At 44.2% G+C, this 22,898-nt stretch overlaps 1 protein-coding gene across 1 annotated transcript; it reads left to right on the top strand.

Moving 5' to 3' along the window:
- Window positions 1-1,778: 1,778 nt before the first annotated feature.
- Window positions 1,779-22,277, top strand: LOC141063318 (uncharacterized). The gene is made up of 3 exons (XM_073557369.1): window positions 1,779-1,784; window positions 3,781-3,871; window positions 21,128-22,277. The coding sequence occupies exons 1-3, from the start codon at window positions 1,779-1,781 to the stop codon at window positions 22,147-22,149; spliced, it is 1,119 nt and encodes a 372-aa protein (XP_073413470.1). The 3' UTR covers window positions 22,150-22,277.
- Window positions 22,278-22,898: the final 621 nt, after the last annotated feature.

Below are 22,898 nucleotides of genomic sequence, written 5' to 3' on the forward strand. Positions count from 1 at the left end.
CGTGTGGCCTCCAAAGAAATGCCACCCCACACCATTACTGACCACTGCCAAACCGGTCATGCTGAAGGGTGCTGCAGGCAGCAGATCGCTCTCCACGGCGTCTCCAGACTCTGTCACGGCTGTCACATGTGCTCAGTGTGAACCTGCTTCCATCTGTGAAGAGCACAGGGCGCCAGTGGTGAATTTGCCAATCCTGGTGTTCTGTGGCAAATGCCAAGCGTCCTGTACGGTGTTGGGCTGTGAGCACAACCCCATCTGTGGATGTCGTGACCTCAGACCATCCTCATGGAGTCGGTTTCTTACCGTTTGTGCAGACACATGCACATTTGTGGCCTGCTGGAGGTTATTTTGCAGGTCTCTGGCAGTGCTCCTCCTGTTCCTCCTTGCATAAAGGTGGAGGTAGCGGTCCTGCTGCTAGGCTGATGCCTTCATACGACCCCCTCCACATCTCCTAGTGTACTGGCCCTCATACGGCCCCCTCCATATTTCCTGGTGTACTGGCCTGTCTCCTGGTAACGCCTCCAGCCTCTGGACACTACGCTGACAGACACAGCAAACCTTCTTGCCACACCTCGCATTGATGTGCCATCCTGGATGAGCTGCACTACCTGAGCCACTTGTGTGGGTTGTAGAGTCCGTCTCATGTTACCACGAGTATGAAAGCACAAACAACATTCAAATAAGTGGACAGTTTGATTTCACAGAAGTTTGATTTACTTGGAGTTATATTCTGTTGTTTAAGTGTTCCCTTTATTTTTTTTAACCGTGTATATAGATAGATTTTTTTTTTCTTTACGTTGGAGGGTCCAATTCCAGCTATTGCTGTGGGATCTGTGATTTCTATCTACTCCACTGTGTACAGGATAATAGCGTATAATAAAGTAGTTATGGACGTGACGTAACTAACATTGTGCAGTGACTCTGCTTTCCTTTTAGTGATGGATATTTCTTGTTGCTGAAACTGTGATATTTTTTCCACTTTTAGGCTGAGTTCACACGTGGCGGTTTTTTCGTGTTTCCGCGGCGGTTTTACCCGCACGATTTTGCCACGAAAAATAAGCATCCCATGCATTCCTATGGGATTCCGCAATGCTGTGCTAATGCTGCGGTTTTTATCGCGGCGGAATCGCTTCGCGGTAAAAACCGCAGCATGCTCATTAATTTTGTGGAATCGCGGCGATCCCGCACCCATAGGAATGCATTGTTCTGCTTACTTTCCACATGTGGCTGTGCACACCATGCGAAAAGTAAGCAGAACATTTGGGGATGGTACCCACAGTCCGGAGGAGAGGAGACTGTCCTCCAGGCTCTGGGTACCATATCCCTGTAAAAAATAGAATTTAAAATAAAAAATATTGTTATTCTCACCTTCCGACGTCCCGCGCAGCCTTCCCTCCTCTCTCCACGCTCCCGTTCCCAGTAATACTTTGTGAGCGATGACGTCCGTTCTCGCGGGATCGCGAAGTCTCGCGGTCATTCGCGCGAAGTCATCACGAATGACCGTGAGACGTCGCGATCCCGCGAGAACGGACATCATCTCGGTAATTGTCGCAAAGGATTACTGGAACCGGGAGCGTGAAGAGAGGCGGGAAGGTGAGAATAACAATATTTTTTTTTATTATTATTTTTTACATTCTATCTTTTAGTATTGATGCAGCATAGGCAGCCTCAATAGTAAAAAGTTGGTCACACTCGTCAAACACTATGTTTATTGGACGCTGCCTCTGGCCCGGCCTAATAGACCTTCATACATTGCAGCCCAGACCCTATTATTAGGCATGCAAGTATCGGAGTAACTAGGCCGCCCCATACTATCGAGTACTTGGAGGCGGGGGGCATTCAGCCGAACTCTGTCACACCTTCTTAGATGTCATGCTTGCTTTCCACAGCAGCAAGGGGTTAAACTGTCAGGGTTTGTGGAGAAGCCTCATCTGTGCCGTCCCTGCGGTGTACATCTATGTTCTGGGGTACAAAAAGATTAATTTCTTTTTAATAAATGTTTAACATGTTAACAATTATAAAATGTGTCTTCTGCTTTTTACATATTTTTTTCTTCTTACAAGAATTGTTGGAGACAATTTTCTTTAGAAACATTTTAATATCGGCTTTTTCTGGAGTTTTTCTTGTAATATAGGAAAGCCTAAGGCCAGAAATAAACCCCATAAATCACTGTACATGGAGACTTTGGGATCAGATCATTTCTGTCCGTTGTGTTTGTCGAAACAAAAAATCTTTTCTAAAAGCCTCAAACTTCTGTGTGTGACTCAGAGCTGAGATCTAACATGATAGAAGATTCCAGTGCGGGGAAGACGGGAAACCTTCATATAGACGGCCGGTGGGGATGGAGTCAGTGACCGACTCTGGCCAAATCTGTCTCTAGAGCCGTAGTAGAAGATGAAGATGTCGTCCTCATCATGAAGGAGTTATTTCTCATGTCGCGTGTAATGAATATCTCCTGCAGTATTACTAATGCCGATTCCAGTGTCGGTAATGAGACGAGAATTAGCGTTATGGAAGATGAGTCTATGAGGAACGTGTTCAGCTGCCGACTCCGAGGAGGAAACTGCTTGTTGTCTGTGGCCTAAATATATAGGTTTTATTAGTAGATGTCAGGGAAGAAAACTAAACCCTGTAAGATAATAAATCTCCTCATATGTTTCCCTTATTATCTCCAGTAATTGTATTATTACACAGGATTCTTATGGTGTTACATCGGATCATCTTCTTCTCATTCAGGTCTCTACAATATCGGATCCTCTCAGTGAAGATCTTCTACAAAAGAGAATTTTCCTGATTTACCCATCAAGGATGGATATGGACAGAGACAAGATGGCGGAGAGGATATTACATCTGACTCTAGAGATCCTCTTCCGTCTCACTGGAGAGGTGAGAGATTCTGATGACCTCAAATTACATCATTCTCATCTATGGGAATAACAGATGGACAGAACTGGAGAGGTGAGGACTCTGGAAATGTCTGTAGTGAGATTTATTAATGTGTCTCTCCATAACCAGGATTACACAGTGGTGAAGAAGACCTCTAGTGATCGCTGTCAGGACCCTGTGTCTGAGGGATGTGGAAGACCCCTGAGCCCAATCACGGGGGCTCCACCTCACCCCCTGATCCATGAGGACATCAATGACCAGAAGATCCTAGAACTCACCTACAAGATGATTGAGCTGCTGGCTGGAGAGGTGACACTGCTGGGAATGCTGGGACATTATACAGTAACACTATGAAGAGAACGGGTGGATGACGTATCATTGTATGTGTCAGGTTCCTATAAGGTGTCAGGATGTCGCTGTCTATTTCTCCATGGAGGAGTGGGAGTATTTAGAAGGACACAGAGATCAGTACAAGAACGTCATAATGGAGGTTCCCCAGCCCCTCACATCTCCAGGTAATAGACAGGACTAAATACACACGGTCTATAATTATCTGTATGTAGAGAATGAATTCAGTCCCTGTATGTGTTTCCTCCAGATCTATCCAGTAAGAGGACAACACCAGAGAGATGTCCCCGTCCTCTTCTTCCACAGGACTGTAACCAAGAAGATCCCAGTGTTCCTCAGGATCATCAGGTAGATGGAGAGAAGGTGTCAGGAGATCTCCCCTATGATGTGTAGACGGCTGTGAAGGTCTTGTGCTCAGTCTTGTTTTATCCACCAGTATTATATGTTTTATTCTTGTGTAATGAGAACGGTGGAGATGGCAGGATTAGAGCTGATCATAGATGGGACTTCTCCATCTGTCGGTGACTTTTACAATATTTGTTTCAGGTTGAAGATCTGACCCATATTAATACTACAGAGACATATGTGAGGGGTGATGAGTGGTGTAAAGAGGAGATTCCCACATATGACTACCCAGGTGAGTAGTAACCACTAAATGCAGAGACGTCACAGATTCCTCTCAGTCACCGGCTGTGGCTGCTTTATCGGTGGTGTAGTCGGGTGTTGTGAGTTCATTTTCCCCTTCACCATTGAGGTCTGATGAACTCCCTCTTCTGGTGAAGGAAGGTAGTGAGGCTGATTACCAAGCACCTGAGCAGGTAGATGATGACTGGGTGACAGGAATTGCTGACTGGATATAAGGCAGCCGACTCCCTTCTGCCTTGCTGTGATTTCCCTGAGGGATTCTAGGAGACCAGTCTGATTCCTGCTCCTCAAAAGCTAAGTTTTCTGCTCTGCTTTTTGCTTTTGTGTTTTGGTTTTGTTTTGCCTTGTTTTTCTGGATTTCTGCCATTCCCTGCTGGGGTGAGCTGAATTCCTTTTTGTCTTTTTGCTCTGTCTTCAGAAAATACCTGAGTACTGATATAGTCTTTTTGAAGCCTAGCGTCTTCAGGGCTTTTTTCCCTATCAGTCTGTTGGCTCTTGTTTTTATAGGGTTTTTGCGGATTGCAGACAGCAGCTTTTCTATCCTGTCCTATTTAGTTAGCTTGGGCCCCATCATTTACTCAGCCTATCTTTCTATCTGTGTTAGTGTTTTTTCATCTTGCTTCACCTTCATTATATGTTGGGGGCTGCCTATTGCTTTGGGGTCTGCTCTGGGGCAGTTTAGATTTCCCTTTCTGTCTTTAGGCTATTTAGTTCTCCGGCTGTGATCGAGGGGTCTAGGGCACCGTAGGAACCCCCCACGGCTACTGCTAGTTGTTGTTGATAGGTTCAGGGGTCTGCAATCCGATAGCTGCCAACTTCTCTCGGTTTCTGGACTTAGCTAGTATTTCTGTTTTTGCCTCCTACGGTGACTCATTCATAACTGTCGGGCCATATTACCATGATCACCATTTTGCCTCTAGACCACAACATTCTCCTCCACCCAAAACTGTTCAAATGACTTTGCGTATTGAAAGATTGAAAGCCCTTTTCAATAGAACTTACGACCTGGAGGATCCACCTACCTCCTGGGATTAGTGTGAGGTTGATCCCTTAAAGCGAGATCTATATGATTGCTTGTACCTGACCCAATATAGGCTGAGTGCGCGCTTAAAGAGTCACACTGAGTACAGAGTTAGATGTCTACTCATTTCTCAGTAAAGGCTTGCACACAACTAAAGTTTATTCTCAAGACAAAGAGACAGGAAATGGGTGTCACACCATCTTCTGAGTAACCACTGTCAGTCTATGATAGGTCCATTTCAGCTTCACTTCCATATATGGTATCTCAGCTTCTGCATTCTAAGGATTCCTTCCAGGGTGTTGTCTGAAGACACAGACGCCATCTTGGTACACCATATCTGAACTGACTTGTATAAGGTTTAATAATTGATTTCATTAGCCATTCTCTCCTTCACATTAGGAGACGCTGACCGCTACCTGCCCAGATCTGTAACTATAAAGCCAAATGACAGCGTACGTAGAATGTGCTGACAAGATAGAAAATCACTTGTAGAAAAATCTTATGCTGGGCCTGTAAGAGAAAGCGGAGGGTAATGATGCTGGTGGCTTCCTAGATCCCTGAGATCTTATCGGATGAATCTTCTCTCCCTTCTGTGCTGCTGAATGTCTCATGGTCCCTACAAGACCAGGTCCAGTCTTTCTGGCCAAACTTCCCTTTTATGATCGACAACAGTAAATGTGCTGTGAGGCCAAGTGTGAATTTCTGTCCAATAACAGCAGAGTTTCCCTTTATCCTGACTTTTCAAAGTTGTATTAAAATCAACTAACTTCAAGGAGGATTGTGATAATCTCCAGGACAAACATTCCACCTGTGCCCTGATAGATCTCTAAGCTGTGCGTGGCTGAGGGCTGTAATATACATTTATTCCCGCCTGCAGGAGATGTGTTGGCTCCAGCCCTGGTGTCATGGATTCTCTCCACGTCATAAATTACATTGTCTTCAATCCTAAGGAATTCAGATTACTGCACAATCTCTCCTGAAATGGGGAGCAATATTATTTTCTCTAATCTTCTGGTCAGGATCCATAGTAGCTCCAATGGTCCACCATAAATGAGGGCCACTCGGGTTTACTGTTGTTTAACCCCTTAACGTCCAAGGATGCACACAGTCCATCATGGCAGGATGTCAGTTCCCACACCATGGCAGACTGTGTCCGTCCTGCATTTAAACTGTCACTGCATGTAAAAACAGACAGCTGACAAGCATGGGCAGAGGTGCAGGGAACCATGCCATAAGTCCCCACACCCAGAACGCTGTGATTGGTCAGTCAGTCTGACTGACCAATCACAGCTTGATCAGGCAGAAGATGCTGAAATTTTAACATCTACCACCCAGTCAGTGCAGGAGCTCAGCACTGCCGGTGGCTGAGCTTCCTGCACTAACTGCCAGGAGCAGCATCCGTGTCGGGGGCTCCCTCTGCCTTCAGGTCGGCAGCCCCACGATGTAATCGCAGGGCCCGATCTCTGCCGTGATGACTCACAGCATGGTCTCAGAAGCTTTCTCCATAGGTATAATACATTGCAATGCTGGAGCAGTACAATGTATTATACCTGCAGCCAAATTAAAAAAAAAGTGAAAGTCCCATAAAGGGACAAGGTAAAAAAAATTTAAAAAAAAAAAAAATAAAATAATTAAAAAAAAATCCCCTAATACATAAATCAGAATAGAAAGCGATCAAAAAACATCATGTGCCCGAAAATGGTACCAATAAAACCGTCGCCCCGCAAAAAGCAAGCCCTCACATAACTCTGTGGTCCAAAATATGGGAAAATTATAACCCTCAAAATACAGTGATTCAAAAACTATTTACAAAAAAAGCGTCTCTTAGTGAGTGACAGAAGTTAAACATGAAAAAGGATGAGGAACGGCGTGAAAATACAGCCAATTCTTCACCATTTGTGGATTTGTTCATTCTGCCTCCCAAAGATCGCAGTAAGGCGATCACAGTGGTTTACCCCACATATGGAGTATCAGCGTACTCAGGACTAATTGCACAATAACTTTTGGGATTCTATTTCCCCTGTTAACCTTGGGAAAATAAAAATTTAGGGGCAAAAAGATCATTTTTGTGTTAAAAAAAATATGATTTTTAATTTTACGTTATAAACTTCTGTGAAGCCCTTGGGGGTTCAAAGTGCTCACCAGTGTCACCACACATCTAGATAAGCTCTTTGGGGGGTCTAGTTTCCAAAATGGGGTCACTTGTGGGGGGTTTCCACTGTTTGGGCACATCAGGGGCTTTCCAAACGCAACATGGCGTCCGATCTGAATTCCAGCCAATTTTGCATTGAAAAAGTCAAATGGTGCTCCTTCCCTTCTGAGCTCTGTCATGCGCCCAAACAGTGGTTTACCCCCACATATCAGGTATCAGCGTACTCAGGACAAATCGCTCAATAACTTTTGGGGTCCTGTTACAGTTAGGAAAATAAAAATTGGGGGTGAAAAGATTTTTTTTTTGGAAAAAATATGATTTTTTAATTTTAAGGCTCTTTGTTATAAACTTCTGTGAAGCCCTTGGGGGTTCAAAGTGCTCACCACACATCTAGATAAGTTCTTTGGGGGGTCTAGTTTCCAAAATGGGGTCAATTAAGGGGAGTTTCCACTGTTGAGGTACATCAGGGGCTCTCCACGCGTGACATGGCATCCCCTCTCGATTCCAGCCAATTTGACATTCAAAACCCCAAATGATGCTCCTTCCCTTCTGCCGTGCGCCTAAAGATTGGTCTTCCTCCACACATGGGATATTGATATACTCAGGAGAAATTACACAACACATATTGTGGTTCATTTTCTCTTGATGCCCTTGACAAAATAAAAAAAAATTGTGTTTGAATTAAAATCTTTGGGAAAAAGAGTTAAATGTTCATTTTTTCCTTCCACGTTGCTTCAATTATTGTGAAACACCTGAAGGGTTAATAAATTTCTTGAATGTGGTTTTGAGCACGTTGAGGGGTGCAGATTTTAGAATGGTGTCACTTTTGGGTATTTTCTGCCATATAGACCCCTCAAACTCACTTCAAATTTGAGGTGGCCCCTAAAAAAATGGGTTTGTAAATTTTGTTAGAAAAATGAGAAATCGCTGGTCAACTTTTAACCCTTATAACTTCCTAACAAAAAGAAATTATGTTTCCAAAATTGTGCTGATGTAAAGTAGACATGTGGGAAATGTTATTTATTAACTATTTTGTGTGACATCACTCTCTGATTTAAGGGCATAAAAATGAAATGTTTTAGGAATTGCAAAATTTTCAAAATTTTTGACAAATCTCCATTATTTTTAATTTCATAAATAAAAAATTAAGGAAAGAAAGCGCCCATAGGGCGATAAAAGTAATTTTTTGGGTGACAATACATGGTTAGTGCACTCACCGTTACAGGTTGTGAACAGTCACAACCCCTTGCAGAATGTGAAAGGAACCAGTGGTCGCTGCAGACTCCTGTAGATACCAATGTCACAAAGGAGGAAGAAAAAGACCGAGTTTTTCAATGTATCCGCGCTGACCACACAAGGACAGAAAAATTCTTCATAGCTTTATTGTGCTGACGCGTTTCGTGGCAGATCTGCCACTTCCTCAGGGCGTTTCCACAGGAAGTGATGTCTTTTTGCATGTAATTGTGATGTCATGAAGATTTTGTTTAAAACTGCTGCTGTAACCAGATACTGTAATTCTTTGGCCCTGAGGAAGTGGCAGATCTGCCACGAAACGCGTCAGCACAATACAGCTATGAAGAATTTTTCTGTCCTTGTGTGGTCAGCGTGGATACATTGAAAAAAACCCGGTCTTTTTCTTCCTCCTTTGTGACATTTTCATAAATAAACGCATTATATCGAATAAATTTTACCACTAACATGAAGTACAAAATGTCCCGAAAAAAACATTGTCAGAATCAGTGGGATCTGTTGAAGCGTTCCAGAGTTATAGCCACATAAAGTGACAGTGGTCCGATTTCAAAATTAAGGCCTGTCATCAACCTACAAAATGGCTTGGTCCTTAAGGGGTTAATCTTTATTTGTAGTTTTCAGTTAAAGAGATTCTTGTGCTCTGGGGCGGGGCTGTGGGCGGGGCTTTATGTGGTGCTCTGATTACATATTCATCTGTATTGGCTTATGACAGGTCGCTGACCCCTCACTGACCTGCCCCCATTATTACATAATGCATATAATAGCATTGATATTATTGTTGATAATTCCTATAATATTGTGGCTATTGTGAGGCTTAGAAAAAAAATTACATCCAGCAAAATGTCACCGGCGGCGTCTGTCCAGTAGCCTCTATCTCTTACTTATAGACGCTACTGAAAGCAAAAAACACAAATATCCTGAACTAAAAGTAAAAAATATACTGCAAATAATACATAAAGGTAATAATAATGAGGGTATTTAGTAAACATAATTTTGATCAAAATAATGTACAAGCCATCCCGCCATGTCACGGCAACCCTTGTGGGACAGTCCCTACTCTAGTATTTAATACCTTTTCACTTGCCAAGTGACGTGAATGTGAATAAGGGTCGAGCGGCTGAACCACTAGTAACAGCTTAGGCCAGACTGGATGGCTTTCCCAGCTCAGAAAGAGGGCGGTCACACCCATATATGCACTGAATGCACAAATACTGAATACTAGAGTAGGGACTGTCCCACAAGGGTTGCCGTGACGTGGCGGGATGGCTTGTACATTATTTTGATCAAAATTATGTTTACTAAATACCCTTATTATTATTACCTTTATGTATTATTTGCAGTATATTTTTTACTTTTAGTGCAGGATATTTGTGTTTTTTGCTTTTCGTTTTCTCTGGTTAATGGTCATGTGTTAATATGCACTTACATTGTGCATACACATTAACTTACTTTTCTCAGTTCAGATTTGTTTTTTGTTTTTTTATATATGCTACTGTGCAGGTGCCGCCATCGCCGGTGACAATTTGCTGGATGTAATTTTTTTTCTAAGCCTCACTATAGCCACAATATTATAGGCATTATCAACAATAATATCAGTGCTATTATATGCATTATGTAATAATAGGGGCAGGTCAGTGAGGGGTCAGCGACCTGTCATAAGCCAATTTATGGCTTATGCCAAACTACATGTTGACAAACCACAAAGCTTCTGGGAGAATGTCCTATGGACAGATGAGACAAAAATGGAACTTTTTGGCAAGGCACATCAGCTCAGCATGTCAAGTAAAGAACACTGTCCCTACTGTGAAACATGGAGGAGGCACTGTTATGCTCTGGGGCTGCTTTGCTGCGTCTGGCGCAGGGTTTCTAGAATCTGTGCAGGGTGCAATGAAATCTGAAGACTCTCAAGGGATTCTAGAGAGAAATGTGCTGCCCAGTGTCAGAAAGCTTGGTCTCAGTCGCAGGTCATGGGTCTTGTAACAGGATAAAGACAAAAAGCACACAGCTAAAAACACCCAAGAATGGATAAGAGGAAAACATTGGACTATTCTGAAGTGGCCTTCTATGAGCCCTGACCTAAATCCTATTGAGCAACTTTGGAAAGAGCTGAAACGTGTCGTCTGGAAAAGGCAACCTTCAAACACCAGACAACTGGAGCAGTTGCTCTTGAGGAGTGGGCCAAAATACCTGTCGAGAGGTGCAGAAGTCTCATTGACAGTTACAGGAATTGTTTGATTGCAGTGATTGCCTCAAAAGGTTGTGCAACAAAATATTAAACATTTCGCGCCAGAGCCTGTTTTTGCCTTCGTGACCGGTCCAATTTTTTCAATTCTGACCAGTGTCACTTTATGAGATCATAACTCTAAAAGGTTTCAACGTATCTTGGTGATTCTGAGATTGTTTTGGAAACAGAATTTTTTTTGGTAGGAAGATATAAGGGTTAAAAGTTGACCAGCGATTTCTCATTTTTACAAAATTCACAAAGCCATTTTTTATGGACCACTTCACATTTGAAGTGAATTTGAGGGGTCAATATGACAGAAAATACCCAAAAGTGACACCATTCTAAAAGTTGCACCCCTCAAGGTGCTCAAAACCACATTCAAAAAGTTTATTAACCCTTCAGGTGTTTCACAGGAATGAATGGAATGTGGAAGGAAAAAAATAAACATTTACTTTTTCCTGTCTCCCATGACGGCACACATGAGAGAGGGGATCCGCCCAGTCAGGACAGGAACCCTACTGAAGATAAAAGGGCGGTACCTCTCCCTCGCTTCAGTTGGGTTTCCTGTCCTGACAGGGACCCGTGTACTGAAGGAACACGTACCTGCCCCTCTCTTGTGCCGGCGTGGAAGAACAGGCAGGGTCCTGGGCGCCATGCGTTGGGGGAGGGAAGCGCCGTCCGCGGGTCCCCAGGGGGCTCAGCATCCGAGCGGGTGCAGAAGCAGCACGGCCTGGGGTCCTGGGGCTCTGCCGTGGCTGCCGCGCCGACCCTCTCCCCCTCTGCCGCATCCAGGAGCGTCAGGGAACGGCCACTTCCGGGTCGCGCTCCCCTGACGTCACACGCAGGGCACGCTGGGAGGGGGCGTGCCTGCGTGACGTCGGGAGGCGGCGCCGGCAATCCAAGATGGCGGCGCCCATAGAAAATAACGCCGGCCGGCGAAAGGAGATCCCAGCGGCATGGCGGGGGGGAGGGGCTGTGCGATAACCGTAGGAGGCGGAGAGTGCAGTGGATCCCCCTTACAAAAGGGGGATGACCACAGAAGACGCACTCATGCCCAAGGCTTCATGATGGAAGTGGGGCAAGACGACCAGCGTCAGCAGCAGCAAGACCTCTCGCCAGATGCCAGGCCGAGCCGCCAACATACCAGGAGCAGTCGCTCAAGTGGTGGGAGCGGCAGTCATAAACGCAATCGGCATGACTCAGACGTCCAGGAGAAACGTCACGAGTGCATGTGAGGAGCCTCCGAGATCGGTACCCCTAATTGACAGCGGTGGTGAGTGATCTACGTGAATGTCACCCTTATGGTAACGGGGTTCCATTTTCTCTGTTTGATCACTAGGGGTCGAGGAAGGCCAGCAGCAAAACCAAAAATAGAGAATGCGCCCTATGTAAACACCCGCTGGCAGATTAGTGGCAGAAAGACCTCTGCGCTGACTGTATAAATAAAACTATACAGGAGGAGACCCCTGATTTGGTGACTAGCCTTAAACAGTTAATTCAACAGGAGGTGAAAGGTTCCTTAAAGGCAGCCCTTAAAAAGAAAGATAAAAGAAATCGTAGAAGAAGCTCCGATTCAGAGGCCTCGCCAAGGCAGAAGGGGCGGGATAGATCCTTGTCCCCCTCCACCTCCTCTTCCTCTACTCAGTCCTCAGAATCCTCCTCGGACAGCGATATAGGCGGCCGTCCATGTTTCCCAACAGAGGATGTGGAAAAACTGGTCAGAGCGATTAGGGCTACTACTTTAAAAAGGAAAAAGCTCCCAAATCATTAGAGGATGTAATGTTTGGAGGACTGGAGGAAAAACGAAAACGTACCTTCCCTGTAAATGATAAAATAAAAGCACTAATTGACAGGGAATGGAAAAAAACGGAGAGGTCAGGGGGCTTACCTTCCGCATCAAAGAGGAGGTACCCTTTTGAGCAGAAGGATTCAGAAGCCTGGGAAAAAGTCCCAAAAATTGATGGGGCCATAGCCAGATCCTCAAAAAAGGTATCCCTACCATTAGAGGACTCTGGCGTGTTGAAAGACCCGCTTGACAAAAAAGCAGACGGTTTCCTGAAGCACATCTGGGAAGCTTCAGCAGGTGGATTGAAACCAGCGATAGCTGGTACCTGTACCGCTCGTGCCCTCATAGTCTGGCTGCAACAAATAGAGGACCAGATCAAGGATAGAGTTCCTAGGTACGAAATTCTGTCTAATTTGACACTGGTGCACGGAGCAGCGGCTTTCCTAGCAGATTCCTCTGCAGACTCCGCAAGATTGACAGCTAGAGCAGCAAGCCTGTCAAACGCGGCAAGACGAGCCATGTGGCTTAAAGGGTGTCCGGGAGATTTGCCATCAAAGCATAGGTTATGTTCCATTCCATGCAATGGCCAATTCCTCTTTGGGAAAAAACTAGAAGAGATTTTGGAACATGCGGGGGATAGGAAGAAAAGCTTTCCCCGATTTCCGGGAGAACCTAAAAAGCAGCCCTTTCGGAGGAGGAGATTTAACAGGGGTCGTCCCCCGGGAGATAGAAAAAGCTGGGACTTTAAAGAAAGAAGAGGATCAGGCTATATGTTTAAAGGGCCCTCCACTTCCTCCAAAAAAATCTACCCAATGACGTTGGGCCGGAGGTAGGAAGAAGGCTTTCTCTCTTTCCGCCTGGGCAAATATCTCCCCCAGTACATGGGTCCTAAATATAATCAAGGATGGCTTAAAAATAAATTTCATCCGTCCGCCCAGGCATACCTTCATAATGACACCCAGAAGGAAAGCCCAAGAGCAACAACTGGCCCTGGAGACGGAAGTCTTGGGACTAGTGAAAAAACAAGTCCTACAGGAAGTCCCAGTGCAAGAAGAAGGAAGGGGGTTCTACTCCCCCCTCTTCTTAATACAAAAACCAGGCGGCTCTTGGAGAACCATTGTCAACCTGAGGAGACTCAATCAGTGGGTAGATAATTGCTCCTTCAAAATGGAGTCAATCAACACGGCCACAAAGATCCCGTTCCAGCATTGCCTCATGGCAGTGATAGACTTAAAAGATGCCTACTATGACATCCCAATTCTTCGGGAGTATCAAAAATATTTGAGAGTAGTGCTCTATGTCCAGGGGCAGGTGAAGCACTACCAGTATGCAGCCCTTCCATTTGGCCTGTCTACAGCCCCCAGAGTATTCACTAAAGTAATGGCCGAAGTAAGGTCTTTTCTGCCTTCCAGGGACATAGTGATCGTCCCATACCTAGACAACTTTCTGGTAATAGGGAGGTCGGAGTCCCACTGCACACATCAAGTGAAGGAAGTGATAGCAATTCTAGTAGGATTAGGATGGATAGTAAACATCCCCAAGTCAAGGATAACCCCAGTAAAAGAGCAATCCTTCCTAGGGTTGATATTGGACTCCGAGCAACAACGCTGCCTCCTACCAGAGAGCAAAGTGACCAAGATAAAGGGCCTAGTTCGCACAGTAATATAAAGGCCAAATATGACACTGAGGAACGCAATGTCCCTTTTAGGCTCGTTGACATCATGCATACCCGCAGTAGCATGGGCGCAGTACCACTTAAGGCAACTACAGTGGGAAGTTCTGTCAGCACAGAAACAATTAAAAGGGCATTTAGAAGGCAAACTATGTCACTCAGTGGCTGTAAGAGATTCCCTGCTCTGGTGGACTGTAGAAAAGAATCTAACAGCCGGTGTCCCGTGGCAAAAACCAGTCGAGGACATCATTACAACAGACGCGAGTGCCACAGGATGGGGAGCACACCTGAGATCCCACTCAATACAGGGGACCTGGTCCTCGCTAGAAAGGGATCATGGTTCAAATGTAAAAGAACTATGGGCAGTGGAAAAAGCCGTGAAACATTCCCTTCCCTTACTTCGGGGCCGCCACACCCGGGTCATGACGGACAATCAAGCAGTAGTAGCCTACATCAATCACCAGGGGGAATGAGATCTCGGGGCCTCATGCAAATATCAGATCTACTCTTCCAGCTAGCAGAACAACATCTGTTATCCATCACAGCACTGCACATAAAGGGGGCGGAAAATATACAGGCAGACTTCCTGAGTCGCAGGCACCTAAGACAAGGGGAATGGTCCCTAAACCCCCAAGTCTTCCAACAAATAGTTCAGGCCTGGGGCAAACCAGAAATAGACCTGTTCGCTACCGCACACAACCGGAAGGTCAGGAAGTTCTCACTAAACCCAAGGGAAAACCCCTTTGCAGTAGATGCCCTACAAATACCCTGGAAGTTCATCCTGGCCTATGCATTTCCCCCGATAACAATGATCCCAGTAGTGGTCAGGAAAATCGGGGAGGATCGAGCGAGAATAATTCTTATAGCTCCGTTTTGGCCGAGAAGGCCTTGGTTCTCCCTTCTGAGGCTCATGTCAGTGACAGACCCATGGATACTACCGGAGATTCCAGACCTGCTCTCCCAGGGACCAGTGGTCCACTCTCAGGTGAAGGGCTTCCATCTAGCAGCCTGGAATTTGAGAGGGTGCTACTGAGTCGCCAGGGATTCTCTCCAGGGTTAGTCTCCACCCTGTTTAAAGTAGGAAACCTATAACATCCCAAATCTACGGTAGAACGTGGAAAAAGTTCCTAGACTTCCTGGGGAACCCTTGGGGATGTAGCGCCAGTGGGACCTATCCTAGAGTTCTTACAGTCGGGGCTATAACTGGGGTTAGCCACTAACACACCCAAAGTTCAAGTCTCAGCTTTGGGGGCCCTATATAACTGCAACTTAGCAGCCAATAGGTGGGTGTCCCGATTCATAAAGTCCTGTGGCAGGTCAAGGCCGGTCATTATCCCAAAGATACCACCCTGGGACCTCAACCTAGTCTTAGAGGACTTAACCAAAGACCCCTTTGAACCACTACTAGAACTGTCACCAAAGCTACTTACACTTAAAACTGTCTTACTGGTAGCCTTAACATCAGCCCGAAGATTCAGCGACCTTCAAGCTCTGTCTATATGTCCTCCATATACACAGATCTTGGAGGACCGAGTGGTTCTAAGACCAGACCCGGCCTATCTCCCCAAGGTAGTCCAAAAGTTTCATAGGACTCAGGAGATCTCCTTGCCAGCATTCTGTAACAATCCTAGAAACCCTGGGGAGCAAAAGTTCCATACATTAGATGTAAGAAGAGCCATATTACAATATATGTCAGTAACTAGTCAGTGGAGGAAAGATCAGTCCCTTTCTGTAGCCTTTCAGGGTAGTAGAAAAGGGCACGGGGTAGCTAAGAGTACCATTGCCAGATGGATCAGGGAGGCCATTATGTTATCCTACTCCGCAAGTGGCGCTCCGGTTCCAGAAGGCATCAGGGCTCACTCCACCAGAGCCGTGGCTACCTCCTGGGCAGAGAAGGCTGAGGTATCAATTGAACAAATTTGTAAAGCCGCTACTTGGTCCTCACCTTCCACCTTTTTTAAGCACTACCGACTTGATCTGTCTTCCTCTACTGACCTAACCTTTGGTAGAAGGGTACTGCAAGCGGTGGTCCCTCCCTAAGGTGTCTTATTCTACAAAAGTCTCATGTGTGCCGTCATGGGAGACAGGAAAACACCAAGGTTACTTACCGGTAGCCGGTTTTTCCAGAGCCCATGACGGCACCTGTATATTCCCCCCTTTTCACTCCTTTGGTGTGCACTATAGTTTGGGTGTTTTTTTAGTTAGATATAATGTGGTGATAGTTTTACCATGCGTACTAACCCGGGGGGCCTCTCATGCTCTGTAAACCAACTGAAGCGAGGGAGAGGTACCGCCCTTTTATCTTCAGTAGGGTTCCTGTCCTGACTGGGCGGATCCCCTCTCTCATGTGTGCCGTCATGGGCTCCGGAAAAACCGGTAAGTAACCTTGGTGTTTCTTTCACAAAAATTTTCATTTAGACCTAATTTTTTTTACTTTCGCTAGGGTAACAGGAGAAAATGGACTATACATTTTGTTTTGCAATTTCTCCTGAGCATGCCGATACCCCATATGTGGGGAAAACTACTGTTAGGGTGCATGGCAGGGCTCGGAAGGGAAGGCGCGCCATTTGATTTTTTGAATGTAAAATATGCTGTAATAATTAGCAGATGCAATGTTGCGTTTGGAGAGCCCCTGATGTGCCTAAACAGTGGAAACCCCCAATAAGTGACCACATTTTGGAGACTAGACCCCCAACTTATCTAGATGTGTAGTGGGCTTTTTGAACCCCCAAGTGCTTCACAGAAGTTAATTACGTAGAAACATGAAAACAAAAAATCATATTTTTTCCCCCCCCCAAAAAAAAAAGATCTTTTCGCCCTCCATTTTTTTTTCCAAAGGGTAACAGGAGAAATTGGACTCCAAAAGTTGTTGTGCAATTTGTCCTGAGTATTCTGACACCCCATATGTGGGGGTAAACCACTGTTTATGCGCATGGCAGAGCTCGGAAGAGAAGGAGCGCTATATTGAAGTGCAGATTTTGCTGGAATGCTGGAATTGTTTGTGGGTGACATGTTACATTGTCAGAGCCCCTGAGGTGCCAGAACAGCATAAGCCCCCAAAAGTGACTGCATTTTACCAAATACTTCCCTGAACGAACTCTAGTGTAGTGAGCATACTGACACCACTGCTATTCCATAGAAAATTATACCATTGGGCAGTGAAGAAAAAACAATTATATTTTTACCACTAAAATGTTTTATCTCCAGATTTTACATTGGAAAATAGGTAGATAGGTAAATGGTCACTACACCCATAGATGAATTCGCAGAGGGGTGTCATTTCCAAAATTGGGGTCACTTCAGGAGGGATTCTGCTGTTATGGCACTTTGGAGAGCTGCTAAGTGCCAGAACAACAGAATCCTCCCTCAAGTGACCCCATTTTCGTAATGACACCACTCTGTGAATTCGTCTATGGATATAGTGACCATTTTCACTACATGGATGATTTCCAGAAACTCGTAGTGGAAGTTTCAAGCAAAAATTGCAAAAATGTCATTGTAGTGCCCAATATATTGTGCCCAGCTTGTGTCTCTGGAGACCTCCCCCCACCTACCCCCAGAAATTGTTAAGTCAGCTCTACTCAAATGTGTCTGTCACTAAACAATCCAAATGCTTGAATGTCAAAACAGTTGAAAAACGTGGTTCTGTGTGGCAGATTGTAAAGCCGTCATGGAGGCATAAGGCTGGCAGTGATGGGCATTGTGGGTAATAATAGCGGGTATCATGCCTCATTCCTCTCTAGGAACATACACGACATCTTCTCTGGGGGTTCTTTCTGGTTTGTTACTGGGATGAGTGCAATAAAATGTCGCTCAGTGAGTCTTCTGACATCTTCAGATTCTAAAGGATTGGCGGGGACAAAATTTTCAAAGAAGATTTTCAGTGACCTTTTCCTGATAATCAAGGAAAGTATCTGCATTTCCTGCTTTTTTGTATAAGACAAAAGAATTATACTTGGCCACCTGAAACAACTAAATTACTAACTTTTTATACCAGATATATGATTTTCTTGATAACTGGTGTTACAGAACCACTCAGCACCCAGAATATGTTGTGCAGTTATATGTATATATAATAGGTTCCATGTGAGATGCATGTCCCTAATGTATCAGCAGTGTCCGCCCTCCCCCCACCTTTGTAATTTACACAGTAAATATCCGCAGGCTCCGGCCACCTGCGGCTTTTGTAATGCATGTCTGGCCTGACGCTTGTCTATTGGCCGGCCCTCTGTATCTGTGTGATATATTCTGTGTCCTGTGAGTAAAGTGTTGTCAGACTGGAAATATATGGAGAAGCAGTGATCTTTTATATGCGCCCATGCACTCAGAGGAATTCCAGCCAGCGCCATTCATTCAGACTCCAGCCAAAGCAGAGCGGACCTCTGAAAACACGGGGTGGTACTGAAAGAGGTACTCCAGCTTGGTAGACCCCGTTACACCTGGTATGGCTGTAGAACCTGATCTGCAAGGTCCACACCCCCATATATTTGTTGTAGTCAATGACAGACACAGGTTTTGGAGTAGTGGATCCCTGTTGGTCTGCAGTGGCCCTTGTGGCATCTGTGTGGATCGAGCGCAGGATAAAAATATCTTTTTTATCCTTATACTTAAGGACAAGCAGCTCTCCATTACGTAAAGTCCCTGACTGCCCCTTTCGGAACTTTTTGTTGGCCAATGATTGTGGAAACCCCTGACGGTTTTTGCAAATGGTCCCACAAGCCCCTATGTTATGTTCAACCAGACTTTTAAATAGAGGTATGCTGGTGTAGTAGTTGTCAACATACAGATTGTAGCCTTTTTGTAAAAATGGAGTTATTAGCTCCCAAATGATTTTTCTAGATGTTCCCAGATAAGTAGGGCCTCCTGGTGGGTTTAGTTGGCTCTCTTTCCCCTCATAAATGTGAAAAGCTGATGTGTATCCAGTTGAACTCTCGCACATTTTATAGAGCTTTATTCCGAACCTTGCCCTCTTAGAAGGAATAAATTGCTTGAGGTGCAGTCTTCCTTTGAATTTTACAAGGGACTCATCAATGGAAATGTTTTCTGTTGGGGTGTAGAGCTTTAAGAACAAGAACTTTTCTGTCATGTCTGTGATGATGGGTCTGATTTTGAATAGTCTGTCATGTTCTGGGGCATCTCTGGGCAGGCATTGACTATTGTCATTAAAATGCCAAAATCTCATGAGCATTTCATAACGGGTCCTAGGAAGAACAGCAGAAAACATAGGGGTGGCTTGAACAGGGCGATAGGACCGAATGCTTGCTTTCCCCATAGGGAATGTAAGTTCTAAAAAATTTTTCATTTCTAGGATATTAGTTGGTTCCATAAATTTGACCTAGCATAATAAGATCGTGGATTCTGGCTGATGAATTGCTTATTTCTGAGTCATCACTGTCGCTGCTACTAAAGCCCTCGAAATCCACATCACCATCTGACACTGCACTTTCTTCGCTGTCAGAACATAAAAGTGCATAAGCCTCCTCTGCACTATAATACTGACGGGCCATTTTATTCCTTTTTATTTTTTTTCCGGAAAAAGAAAACTGTGTAGTGACTGACTGACGTGACCAAATTATTGGGGAGACAATTGAGAAAAGCCTAATTCTTTAGCCTAACCCTAACTTTAGAATAAACCCTAACTTTAGCTTAACAGTAACCCTAACTTCAGCCTAACAGTAACCCTAACAGCAACCCTAACTTTAGCCTAACAGTAACCCTAACCCTAACAGTAACCCTAACTTTAGCCTAACAGTAACCCTAACAGCAACCCTAACTTTAGCCCCTACATTAACCCTAACAGTAACCCTAACTTTAACCCCAACCCTAACCCTAATAGTAACCCTTACTTTAGCCTAACAGTAACTCTAACTTTAGCCTAGCAGTAACTAACTTTAGCCCCTACACTGACCCTAACTATAGCACTAACCCTAACCAGCCTTACCTGTCAGCAGCAATTGTAACACTGTTTCTCCTCTAATCTCTCTCTGACAGGAGATCTGAGGAGAAACAGCGGTTTTATGAGGCAGATCACCCGGGAAAGTTCACTGCTACAACAAACTTTCCTAGTGACTTGTCTCATTGGCTGGTGTGACGCTGACGTCATCAGGTCCTGAAGCAATCAGGTCTCAATGAGGTCGGGGGTCACAGGAAGCATTGTGCGGCGGAATCCCCTCGTTACAAGGTACATTGGGGTCCTGATGAGCACAAAACCACTGACCATAGACAAACGTCGGCATTGCACAAAGCCCTGCTAGCGCCGACGTTTATCTACCGTTGGCAGTCATGAAGTGGTTAAGTTAAGGGTACCATAATTTCTGTCCAGGCCTATTTCATGAGGTTTATATTTTTTTAATTCTGTGGAAGCCTGGTTGGAAAGCAATGTCTGACTTTCATTTCTTCATTTTCATAGATTTTTTATTTATTATTACATTCATCAGATTCAAGTTATTTCTGTGACCATTGTGGGTTTTTCTGTCCTTAAACGAGGGGTACCAACAATTTAGACCACATGTGTAGGAGGAGTGAATATTTTGACTCCACATTCACTTTCCAGAAATTAACACGCAGTGGATGTTGGAGAGTGAAAATTACACATCTGCCATTTTATTACCCAGCACATAGTGCCCAGATTGTGCTCCAGGAGACACCGCAAATTAAGTGGGTTCTTCTCTCTATAATATTGCTAAATACAGGGATCCTAAATGTTGTTTGCGCACACTGCAAGACTCAGAAGTGAGAGCGGATTTTGCTGGATTGGTTTATAGAAACCTTGTTGCTTTTCAACAGCCTTTGAGCCACTAATAGTGTGGGAACCTCTGTTTTTCCATTGACAGATGATGGACCTGAGTGGGGGCTTGTTTTTTGTGAGATGAGAATTGGTATTATTTTCGCCTACATAACATTGATTGGTTTCTTTTTTATTCGATATTTGGGAGGCAGAATGAACAAACAGTTGAACACCGCACACTACTGGTTCATCCAACAAGGTTTTCTATTAGACTGTGAACTGTCATTGTCTTGGTAAATGATTAAAGTTTTTACATAGCTTGCCATTTTTATGGACAGTTTAAGTAGAAGTGTTCAAAAATATAAAACTCAAGGATATTTTAATAAAAAATAATAATTGTTTTTTATCTTAGCAGATGACTGTATCAGGAGATCAGAGGGACAGCTGACATCTTCAATTGTTAAATCTGATGATTTTGAAATCCTACAAGATAGAACTGAAGTGAATGCCATTACTCCAGATATATCATCATCCATTCACAGCAAAGATCTGTCATCTGATCCTATGAAACAGGTCCCATCTTCTGATTCATTACTGACTACTAAGGAAAATCAAACTCACAAAAGAGGCATTAAAATACAAACTGCTCCTAAAGCAATGGAGGAATTTTCCTGTTCAGAATGTGGGAAATGTTTTTACCATAAAGGGAATCTTACGCTACACCAAAGAACCCACACAGGGGAGAAGCCTTTTTCATGTTCAGAATGTGGGAAATGTTTTAACCGTAAAGGGAATCTTGAGCAACACCAAAGAACCCATACAGGGGAGAAGCCTTTTTCATGTTCAGAATGTGAGAAATGTTTTAACCATAAAGGGACTCTTGAGCAACATCAAATAACCCACATAGGGAAGAAGGCTTTTTCATGTTCAGAATGTGAGAAATGTTTTAACCAGAAATTATATTTGGTTAATCACCAGAGAACTCACACAGGGGAGAAGCCTTTTTCATGTTCAGAATGTTGGAAATGTTTTAACCAGAAAGCGCTTCTTGTTAGACATCAGAGAACTCACACAGGGGAGAAGCCTTTTTCATGTTCAGAATGTGGGAAATGTTTTAACCGTAAAGGGACTCTTAAGCAACACCAAATAACCCACACAGGGAAGAAACCTTTTTCATGTTCAGAATGTGGGAAATGTTTTAACCATAAATCAAATTTGGTTAATCACCAGAGAACTCACACAGGGGAGAAGCCTTTTTCCTGTTCAGAATGTGGGAAATGTTTTAACCAGAAAGCGCCTCTTGTTAGACATCAGAGAACTCACACAGGGGAGAAGCCTTTTTCCTGTTCAGAATGTGGGAAATGTTTTAACCAGAAAGCGCCTCTTGTTAGACATCAGAGCAGTCACACAGAGGAGAAGCCTTTTTTATTTTCTTAATGTGGGAAATATTTTACTTGGATATCAAGTGTTAATAAATATCAGAGATGTCACATAGGGGAGAAGCCTTTTTTTATATTTATAATGTTCGAATAGTTTAAACCAAAATTGAATCTTCTTAAATGGGTTGTCTCTTGTCATTCCTCATGTTTGCTGACAAAAGGATAAAACTAAACTTTATTAATTCCAAATGTAAAACTATACCCATAATTCACCCCCTGAAGGTAAGACAGTAGGTGACTAATAAATAAATCATGTGCCCCACAGTTCAGTATATAGGGTGAGGTGACGTATAAACACTCGCTCTCCAAGCCTCTCATTTCTACGGGTTTCACCGTCCTCACCAAAGGCGACTCATCAGGAGACTCTTTAATATTGACCTATATTCAAGCGAGAATCTGGCCAAAAAAAACTAAAATCATGTTATCCGAAGCAGTCAGAAAACTAGCCACATATTGGCAGATCCCAGACCTCAGACTATATACTGTGTAAGTTTATAAGCCCCTCCAGTGTCAGGAATAGATAGTATGTGAAAATACAGTATAATTCTTGTGTTTTTCCCCTATAGGGACTGCCCTAGTTTGGTAATGTAACTGCTGTTAATTAGTAGTGCAGACAAATTGTCCTAGACTAAACTCAGTCTTCAGACGGCCCAATATGTACCACTCAGGGAAAACTTACCTGCTCCAAAGATCATTAGCAGCTTCTAACTAATGGCCATGCTGCGGTCTGTCAGGGAATGAGTGCAA

This window comes from Dendrobates tinctorius, unplaced genomic scaffold (genome assembly GCF_039654945.1).
Source record: "Dendrobates tinctorius isolate UK_male_01 unplaced genomic scaffold, ASM3965494v1 ptg000249l, whole genome shotgun sequence".
NCBI classification, from domain to species: Eukaryota; Metazoa; Chordata; class Amphibia; order Anura; family Dendrobatidae; genus Dendrobates; species Dendrobates tinctorius.